The sequence below is a fragment of the Propithecus coquereli genome, unplaced genomic scaffold (assembly GCF_000956105.1).
Source record: "Propithecus coquereli isolate 6110/MARCELLA unplaced genomic scaffold, Pcoq_1.0 Scaffold294, whole genome shotgun sequence".
Classification (NCBI taxonomy): Eukaryota; Metazoa; Chordata; class Mammalia; order Primates; family Indriidae; genus Propithecus; species Propithecus coquereli.
The window spans coordinates 3509790-3520462 of NW_012148552.1; the positions used below are offsets into that span (position 1 = coordinate 3509790).

Here is a 10673-nt window from a genome sequence, read left to right on the forward strand (position 1 = left end):
AAGGGAAGGAAAGGGAAATATTATATGAAGCAGTTAAATTATAAAGAAAATATCTGAAAGTGGCGGAGGCATATGATCAGCTTATAGTAAAATTATGAGATACACACATCCCGTCATGGGGCTGCAAGGGCCACACACCAAAAGGTCTTTGTCCAGCACGGTTCCTGCTGTGACCAGGACTCACACTCCCATCCTGCAGCCGCCCCCGGGGGAGCACCCCCACTACCACCCACGACCGCCACCACTCTTCTTTTACATTCTGCTGCAAAAAAAGATCTGAGTTGAGACAGTCCTCAGGGGTCCCTGTAAACCTCAGATTGACAACCAGGGACAGATGACCTTCCCTGGATACTCACAACACCCCTGTGGAATTTCCTCAAGTGAAACATCCACTTTCCTGGGGGGCTGCACCTTCTCAGAGCTCAAGACACAGATACAAAATATTGCTTTGTTCCCTGATTGGATATTTGATGGTATTAAACAATACAGTTAGTATTTCTGGGGTGAGATAATGAAATTCTAGTTTTATTTAAAAGAAAAAAGTCCTTATTTTAGAGATACATACTGAAATACAGAAGAAATGATCTGATGTCTGGGATTTGTTGTGAATTAATCCAGTGGGGATGCCGGCAGGGATAACAGAGGAAGGCTGGTCCAGGCCCAGGGCTCCCTCACACCTCCCTCTACCCGTGTGTCCACAGTGTGGAGAGGCCAAAGGCCATGACAGGTCGGACGTCAGGAGGTGGACTCCAGGAGGAGCCCGCCACAGCTGAATGGGACAGATCCACTTGCTACTTCTGCAGAGGTCTAATGCTAGAAGTCACCTTTTATTTGCTTTGAAACAGTGAGTGCCCTGGACAGACACATGTCGCCCGCACAGATGAAGCAGAGACCTCAGAGGGTCCTGCGTGACAAAGGCACATCCCAGGACCTCAGGCCTGTACCTGGTGATGTGACGAGCCGGCCTACTCTGGGGTGGCGGGAAGGGCTGGCGTTCCAGAGCCCGCCCTCAAGAACACTCCAGGGGATGCCACATTCCCATTCAAACCCCAACTCGCAGAGAGCGCCCCACAATACTCCACACGCGCCCCCACAGCCTGATGACGAGGCCATGGCGAGGCCGCCAGTGGCACCAGCGCCCAGCAGGACAGCATCCAGAGCCACGTGGGCTCTGCGCGTTATTCACCTGCTCCGTCTTCCTTGCGATGAGGTTGCCGATGGTCTTGCTGAAGAAACTGGCGAGCAGCGGGTTGAGCGGCGGCTCGCGGCCCAGGAAGTCACACAGGAGGCCCAGCAGACGCCCGTCCCCGCCCAGTCTGTCGCTGATCTGCGGCACATCACAAGTCAGAAGCTCACAGGCTGTGTTTGGGTATCTAAAAGGGCACAGTCCAAGCAACTGGAGGTGAAATTAGTCTTCTCCAACTCTCAGGAGCTGCTTCCACAACCTGCGTCTTAGGAAGCAGACCCGCGTGATCAGAACAGAACAGAAACGTGATTCTTCTGAGAATAACTGGTATTCTTGACTATCAGAAGCTCAAAGTTTTTAATATGCCTTTGACAGGCTCCTCATACCCTTCACTCGGATGTCCTACAGTCTCTATTTCCACTCTCTAAATAACCTTTCCTGGCCTCTGGCGTCTCCTCTCTCCAGGCCTGGTGCTCACCACCAGGCCCTCACCTCCCGTCTCACCGCGGTCACGCCACCCCCCATCAAGCCTGCCTCCCCTCTCCTCACCCGGGTCCCTTCCTGCCACCACGCACAGACCCCACCTGCCCTAGGCTGGAGACACATCGCAGCAGCAGCCTGCTGTGCAGCATCACCTGTGAGGTGTTAGGCAAGCAATTCAGTATTAAGAAATACCAGTATTTGTGAATAATGTGCTTTTTGTTTAGTAAAAATGTATGACCAAATACAAAATCATCCTTAGTCCATCACGTGTAATTCCATGATGACATCACTGTGCTCCCTCCTTAGCATCTGGCAGACAAGGGGTGGGTGGCGGCTGTCACCCCATGACAGGCACACCTGGCCCGTAGCTAGGACAGAGCCCTCAACAGCGGTGCCAGGAACAAGGCCTAGGGCTCCATATCCCTGTGTCCGGGGGCACCGGAGAGGCAAGAACGCAGTGGGACTGACTGCCTTGGAACAGGCCGTCCCTACACCAGGCAAGTCACCTGACCTCTCTGTGTCTAGGTTTTCTCCTTCGAATATGCAGGTGAGGGTACCTGCCCATCCCATGGGTCTCTTGTGAGGATAACAGGGATAACGGGTACAAGGCAGAGCAGTGCCTGGCACATAGGAAGCGCTCGGTTGAGGTCGGTGCTATGACCTTCCTTCTCTTGCACAGAGGAGGCCCTAGCACTGGGCCTAAGCCAAGGCGGTCACCGTGACTAGCTAGGGGCTGGGTTCGTGGACACGGCTAGCCCAGCACAATGGCCAAACACGTGTGGAAGGGGAAGGAGGGGAGGGGCCTCGGCTGCTGGGGTGGGTGTTCCTCACCAGCCCAGACAAGAAAGCAGCTTTTAGAGCTCTGAGGAACAGAGTCGTGAGGGCGGGCTGAGTGTGACGGACCTTCTGGGTCACGAAGAGTGGCCCAACAGCAGGAGCTAAGCCAGCAGGCTGGCGGCTGGGAGAGAAGAGCTGGTTGGGGCCCACGCAGGCGTGGTCAGCACACGGGGCACTGCAGGCGGGTGTGTGAGGAGAGGGGTCTGAAAGCCGGGACAGGGAGCGGCTCAGGCCCAGGTGCATCCCCTCAGTAGCCGACCTCTCTGGCCTTTAGTGTCCTTGTCTGTGAAATGGGGTAGCCAGCGCCCACCTTGGATGTGGCAAGGACTGGACAACACGTGCTCAGCACAGTGGATGACGCTTGGCTAATCGGGCAGGAGGACCAGATGGAGCAGGGGAAAGGCCAGTCCCGCAACCCCGAGGGCCACAGCGAAGCTCTGTGTCTACCAGACCCTAAACAAGACAGGGTGGACGAGGGCGATGGGGAGAAGTTAAATCCCGTGGGGTGAGGAGGAAAAGCAACGCTGAGGAAGCAGAGAAAAGCAAGTACAGACCAGGCCTTGGAACAGTGTTTCAAGCACACAGGGAACCAACCGATCTTGTCTGCGTAACAAATGTGTGCACATACGGCACAGAATGGGCTACAAGAAGCTGACTTTCTAGGAGGAGGGACTGAGATCTCCTCCTTTTTTCTTTGTCTTTTTCTTTTTTTTTTGGAGAGGCAGGGTCCAGGCTGGTCTCGAATGTCTGGCCTGAAGTGATCCTCCCAAAGCACCAGGACGACAGGCACAAGCCCCCGCGTCTGTCCCATTTTTTTCTTTATCAGTACTTTACAATTACTCTTCAAAGAACAGGTACTGCTCCTAGTAGTTTTTAAAATTTATACAAGAAATAGGAATTCCAGTTAAACGCAGCAGATGGAGCACACAGACTTGTTGATAATCCCTCTCCAACTTCTGTTAAAATAATGCAAAGAATTTAAAAGACAAGAAAAGAGAAGCGGAAATGATGCTGGACCAGGCCTGGGGACAGAGGCAGCCTCGTGAGCACAACTCAGCGCGGGGAAGGTGGAACCTCAGGAGCCCACAGAAGGGACACCGACTGGAGCTGAGGACTCAGGCCCCACGACTCCGGAGAGGCCTGAACACTGAGGCAGTGGCTGGCAAGGGTGGAAGGAAACCGTCACAGAGCAGTGGGACCCTGCCCCTCCCTCCGCCCTCCTGGGAAAAGTAGGCTGGAGCTCTTGAGCGACGGCCGAGGGGTGGAGCAGGTGCTGTCCTGAAAGAGGGGACTTGGTAAAAACAACGCTGGGTGCCCCCCAGCCCCTCTTCCCGACTCAGCTCCCAGGATGCTGACTGGTGTATGGTCACAGCTAAGAGCTAGAAGGATCCTCTCCTGGAGAAAAGTCAACTAGTTGTCATCTAACCAGAGAGTCAGCTGCTGAATCCCGAGGTGAAGCCCGCAGTGAGCAAGCCCCTCCAGACCCCAAGCTCTGTGCAGGGTTTGGGGCCTCACTCTTGAAAGGAGCACAGCGCTGACAGGCAGGAGACAAGGTGCGCAGAGGGGAGAGAGTGTGTGGAGAACAGAAGGAGACGTTTTAAAAACTATGATATTCCCAGAGATGATACACTAGAACAGTGTATCTGTGAATAAAAACTAGAAGCTTTTATTAAAATATCTGAGAATAAGAGCTCTTAGAAATTAAAAATATGATGGTAGAAATTTCAAAAGTCAATAAAAGGATGGGAGCTTAAAAGTTGAAGAAACCTCTCAGATGTAGACCAAAAAAGGAAAGACAAAACACTGATAAGAAGAGAAAAGTATTAATTTAGGTGATGAAACACCTGATTAGAAGTCCCAGAAAGAGAGAACAGAGGAAAAACTGGAGGGAAGAAAATTATTACAGAAATACTAAAAGAAATTTCCCTCTGCTAATGTCATGAACTTACAGACCAAAAGGCCCATGGAGTGCCTAGCGTAACAAATGAGAAAAAGTCGATATCCAGTGTTTATCGTGTTATGAACATGTAAATACTGCTCACAGCTGAGCTGATTTGTTTACTCTAGTTATATTTGCTTACTTATATGTTTTTCCCGAGTTAACAGTTTCTCGTTGTTTTGTAAGTTTCTATTACTAACTGCTCCCAAACTCTGACGATGAAACTCTCCTAGCTCACCCATGCAGCTCTGGGATCCCTGTCTTAACCCAGAGAATAATTTTACATTATTGGGTTTAGAAAAGGACCCAAATACATACCCTCACAGAAGAAAGGAAAGAGGTGACACACACGAGTCAGGGCTTGTTGCATCAGACTTGGAGACTAAAGGACCACAGGAGTCCCCAAAACCCCAGGGGAGATGCCCAAGCCGGACTCAAACAACAGGGCGTCTCGGACAAGCACAAGAAGGAGAAGCCAGCTCAGACACTTTGATCCCTAACGTGCCACCCGGTACTCTTTCTCAGGGAGCTGCCAGAGAACACAATTTACCATAGGAAGTAAACCAAGGAAGCGAAAGAAGAAATCAGTGAAGATGGACAGTGGAATTATAAAAGTGGGATGGAGGGTCCAGGAATTGTTATGGCACAAGTCTCTTCCTCTCGGACACTTCCTCTCGGGCCTGCCCCTAAGTGCGGCAAGTATTGCTGGGGCAGGGGGTACTCGCTGGGGGCCCGCCCTGACCCAGGCTGCTTCCCACAGGGTGAGCAGCTCTAATTCTGCAGTTAGGAGCGAGTTAGCCCACAGCCCAGAGGTATAAACTACACTGCTTTATGAGTAACAAAGTGATACCTTAGTGTCTATCTGCTGGGTTTTTTGTTTTATTTCTCAAATGATCCAGAACTTGACAAGCAAACTAGACAAGAATCTCATGAAAAAGACCAGGACCATTCATGTGGTTCTAGGGCTGGGCCACATGGCTGCCACCGTTCCCATCCCAGGGATGGCACCTTCTGCCATGGCCTGAGTGAGCAGCAGGCAGCACTCTGATCTGGAAGGTGACTGAGTGCCGCCTGGCTGCAGCGGATTTTCAAACAAGGGCTGCTCCATAGAGGCGGGGCCCAGCTGCATGTCAGGCCTTGAGGAAGAGGCAGCATGTGGACCTTGCCTGCCTGGAGCAGCTCTGGCTCTCAGCAGGGTCAGTGGCTGCTACCTGAGCCCAAACCACTCCGGAGCAGCTTCCCCTGAGCAGGCACAGCTCAGGCAGATTCTGTTTTCAGGAGGAGCTCTCCCTAAACCTGTAGTCCTGAGGGTGTCCAAGCTGCTCTACGGCAGAACCCTGACCTCTAAGGGCCACGGGCTGTTGAAGGAGGTGCTGTTCACCCTGTTGGTGCCAGGCCCAGCTGGAAGTAGTCTCGAGTCTGGAGAAGCACAGGCACCAGTTAAAGCTTTACTGGAACATAGCCACATCCGCCGGCTGACTGCTTTCATGCTACCACTTCAGAGTTCAGCAGTTGCAACAGACCTTATGGCCTTATGCAATGAGCCTAGAATATTCACGATCTGACCTTTCACCGATAAAGTTTTCCAACTCCTGGCCTACACACATATTTATATCTTCCCCACTTCTTTTTTTTAAGAGCCGGGGTCTCACTATGCTGCTCAGACTGCTCTAGGAGTGCGTGGCTGTGCACAGGTGCCATTGTGGCACACCGTAGCCCTGCACTCCCGGGTCCAAGCGATCCTCCCACCTCAGCTCCCAAGTAGCTGGGACTACAGGAGCCACCACCACACCAGGCTCTTCCCCATCTTGACCCTACTTGTTCCTTTAGCCACCACCTCACCCACCCATCCTATTTCTTTTCTCAAGAGAAGTGGGTTGGTTTGTTTGTTTTAAGGCTGGTCAAGTGGAACAGTGGGAGAGGGGAAGGAACAACGAAACCTATAACTGGTTGTGATCAACTCACTGTAAACACCACTGCACTCAGACCAGTCTCAAAAAAAGTGATTTAATGTTTTTTATTCAAGTGTTACGTGCTCTGAAAACTCGGACAGCTGACAGATCCGGGGGAAGACTTGCTGCCCTGTCCCAGGTCACTCCTCAGAGGCAATCACTGTAGACCGTGAGCAGTGTTCTCTGATATTCACCTCTGTGTTTCTAAATAACACACACACAAATTTCTTCTTCACTTATCAATTTTAGACACTATGGATTGACTTCCAACAACGGAAGGTGAAGCTTTCACTCACATCACCCGACTCCCCTCTCCCTCCCTACAAAATTATACCACAGTTTTTACTTAAATGGCTATCCAGTGTTTACCTTGGCATAAACACATGAATAGTAATACTGCCTGCAGCTGCAGGTCTGTTTACTCCGGTTATATGTGCTTACTCACATAAGTTCTCCCCCAGGGTCAAGTTTTCTTATTGCTTTGTTTGCTTCGTTTCGTTCTTATCTACTATTCATTTCTCCCAAACTCTGACTGAGCAACTCTCCTGGCTCACTGATGCAGCTCTGGGATCCTCTGTTCTGACCAGCAGAACCCCCTCCAGCTCTCCTCCCCAACCCATCACTTTGTTCCAATTTGTCACCAAACTGGGACATATTTGGGAGTGAGAGGGATGGGGGCGCTGTTAATAGTGATGTTGAGACAACTGGCGGGGCGCGGTGGCTCATGCCTGTAATCCTAGCACTCTGGGAGGCTGAGGCGGGAGGATTGCTTGGAGGCGGGAGGATTGCTTGACGTCAGGAGTTTGAGACCAGCCTGAGCAAGAGCCAGACCCCATCTCTACTAAAAATAGAAAAATTAGCCAGGCGTGGTGGCGTGAGCCTGTAGTCTCAGCTACTTGGGAGGCTGAGGAAGAAGGATCACTTGAGCCCAGGAGTTTGAGGTTGCTGTGAGCTAGGCTAATGCTACGGCACTCAAGCCCAGGAGACAGAGCAAGACTCTGTCTCAAAAAAAGAAAAAGAAAAAAAGAGACAACCGGTGTTGGCCAGGCGAATCCCAGGCCACAACGGCCTCTAACTACGACCACCCTATCCCTAAACTGTGGCTCCTTAGGAGCAAGCCCCTGCTCTTTCTAGATCTTTCTTCCCCGACAACCAGCATGGCTCCCCTTGTCAGAGAGGACCTGACTGAGCACCCTGATGAAGTACTGACCCCTGACCAACCCATCCACAGGCACGTCCCGTCCCCCTGTCCTGCTTTATTTTCCTTCTAAGACAAAGGTCAACAAAGGTTGTCTGTAAAGGGCAGATAACAGACATTTCGATGGTCTCTGTTGCGACTCCCCTACTCTGCACTCCATGTGGAAGAGTGTGGCCCTGTCCAACAAGACTGGATTGGTGGACACTGAAATGTGAATTTCATGTCATGTTCACATGTAACTAATTCTTCTTTCTTTGATTTTTTCCAACTATTTATTAAATAGAAATGTAAAACCGTTCTCAGCTCACGGGCCATATAAACCAGGATTTGACGTGCAGGCCGTAGTTTGCCGACCCTATTCCAAGACATCACCACCATACACATATTTCATGCTTCCTCGTGAGGCTGCTGTGTCTGACCTGACCCCTGCTATCACCGGGGGACACTGCAGGCCATGTGGCCTCCTTACAGAGCTGCACCTGAGAAGCGGGAGGCTGGTCTGCCCCGTCCTCTCTGTCACCCAAGCCCCTCCTTGTTTGCACTCCTCTGTCCTGACCTAAAGCCCTGTGGCTCCAACCATCTTGCCTCACGGCCCTTTCCTCTCTTGCTGTCTCCTAACACAGTGAGGCGCTTCTCGGGGCGAGGACTCAGGTACCGCACATCTCTCCTGCCTGGTCACTTTGCCAGGCCTGGGGCCTCCCCTGCTGACGGCGCACCCTCACGCTGCAATCCTGCCTGCCTACCATGGGATCAGTCTTTTTCTTTCAGCATGGTGTCACTCAAAACACTCTGACATGCACCAACTTCATATAAACTTACTTAGAACTCAGAATGAGAAAACACGTAAGAGAGTCCAAACTCTTACATATCACAAATAACAAATCCCAAAGGAGTGGCCTCCTCACTTTCTAGGCGGGGTAATGTGTAAGGCCGGCTTCTCCGTCAGAAAGCCCCGGCCCCTGCAGCACTGCCCAGCACACCGGGCCCTGGTCACAGCCTCGGTACATACTTGAAGCGGACCTTCTCCTCCATGTCCAGAGGCGGGTCCTGCGTGACAAGGCTCACCAGCTCCTCCATACACTGCTGCCTGCACAGGAAGTCTAGCAGCTTCTGGTTCTGAGCCTTACACTCCTGCAGGATGTCATCTTCGTCCATCAACTCCCGCAGCGTCACGTGCTCCTTGTCCAGCAGCTTGTCGACATGGGACGTGGTGTTCAGGTCAAACTTCCAGAACATTGTGACGGCCACAGGGCTGCAAGCAAGGACAAAAGGGTCACTTCTCTGCCCTCTCCCCTCTGTGAATCCACCCTTAGCAGCTCTACACCAAAGTCCAGAAGTCCATCCTCAGCACGAGCACGTGTGTTCCCAGGGCTCAGCATGGTGGGGCTCTCCCCTGGTCAGGCTCAAAGTTGAGCACCAACTTCCCAGCTGCTCTCAGCTCCAGGACCTGCTTCTCCAGGTTCTCCTCCGGGCTGCCCCCTGCTCACTCTCATTCCCCACATTGTCCCCGCCAGCCTCGCCACAGCGCTCAGCACACCCTGACGCCTGGATGTCTCCTGTCTGTCAGTACCAGCAATGTCCCTCCATCCTGAGTGAACACTGCGTGTCTCCCCCCAAAATTCTCACAGAACACAAACTCAGCAAGTCAAATGCAAGACAGCTCATTCTGCTTGGCCCTGTGCTCCTCTGCCACCCCCAGCCACCTGGCCCCTCCACTCGCTGTCCCCACCTGGCTGTAACACCCAAGGTTGTCCTTGGCACCAGCACCTCCCTCACAGGGACACCAGCTGGGCACTAGGACTTGCCGCAGCAACCTGAGGAGTCACCATGGACCTAGCCCTTCCTCTGCCTCCCCAAACCCACTCTCAGCTCTTGCTGTCTTTGCCTGGACTAGACAAAGTATCTTCGCCCCCGTGAGTCTCACATGTCAGTCTGTGGGCCAAGTTGGTTAGCAACAAAGTTTTCACTGTTCTGATACAAAAAGAAAACATAAATCCTACATCTTTAACAAAGTTAAAACTTTATTTTGAGACTATGAATCTTTTCAGCGTTGCATGAAACATTAATTACAAAATTACGGTAACAGTAGATGGCATTATCTTACCTAACATTTTTGCTTAGAAAAATAAAAGGCTGACCACAGACGTACACGCCCTGGTTTGCCTGTCTGTGAGGCCTGGGCTGTCCTAGGAGCTGTGATGCGGAGCCTCCCGTCCAGCCACACCCCACAGCTCTGGTCTTTGCTGCTACAACTTCGTGTCCTCTCATCTCGGCTCCAGAAGCCCTGCTGGCTCCAGAGGTCCCCAGGCTGCTGCCTACAAGGACCCCACCCTCACCACAAGGACACTGCACTTTTCTTCCCACACGGACTGCACTTCACCACTTTTATCCTTCTGCACATGCTCTCCCCTCCCTGCGCCAGACTGCGCTAAAGGTTGGCTCTGGCGGCCTCACGCCTGCACATGCTGCCTGTGACGTGAGACCCAGAGCGGGAGCTCCGAAGGTCCTGAAGTGGAGCCACTTTGACGTTCAGAGAAAGGACTGCACGTGCACACTGGCATTGCACTCAGTTTTCCTTCTGGGTCCTCAGATCTTCCTTATTCCTCTTGTAAGGAGTGTGGATGGATATTTCTGGGTGGTAGCAACAAACTTTAAAGGACCAGAAATAATAATTACTAAAAGTACTTTCAGAAAAAGATGGCTGCCTCCACGCAAACATGTTGGATGCCCCTCTCCTAAATGCCCTATGGGACGACTCAAACGCTCAGGTAACATACAATCCAGGGAAAGAGGGGAACCCCATCTTGTCCAGGCTTTTTTCCCCAAAATAAGAACTTGCATGACAGGGCAGCTAGAGGTGGCTGGCCTCCTTGTCTGCACCTTGCAGTATTCTTCACCCTCTATAAAGCAGCAACTGATAGAAATCCATAAATAAAAACTGCCTTGGCCCTGGGCATTGATCCTAGAGAAATAAAACCTTAAGTTCACACAAAAACCTGTATACTAATGTTCACAGCAGCTTTATTTGTAACAGTCAAAAACCGGAACCAGGCCGGCGCGGTGGCTCACGCCTGTAAT

General features: G+C 51.8%; 1 protein-coding gene across 5 annotated transcripts in view; it reads right to left on the reverse strand.

Moving 5' to 3' along the window:
• The window catches only part of PPP6R2 (protein phosphatase 6, regulatory subunit 2), an 85843-nt gene that overhangs the window by 28033 nt on the left and 47137 nt on the right, over positions 1 to 10673 (reverse strand). For 4 of the 5 annotated variants that reach the window (XR_001137680.1, XM_012648793.1, XM_012648795.1 and 1 more), the window contains exons 3-4: positions 8605 to 8847; positions 1187 to 1373 (exon numbers count right to left, since the gene is read on the reverse strand). Coding sequence is in view for 4 of the 5 variants with exons in the window: in XM_012648793.1 (XP_012504247.1) it covers positions 1187 to 1373; positions 8605 to 8831 (414 nt within the window). In the remaining variant the exon portion in view is untranslated. The remainder of the gene's footprint in view (positions 1 to 1186; positions 1374 to 8604; positions 8848 to 10673) is intronic. The other variant, XM_012648794.1, reaches the window with a different exon arrangement.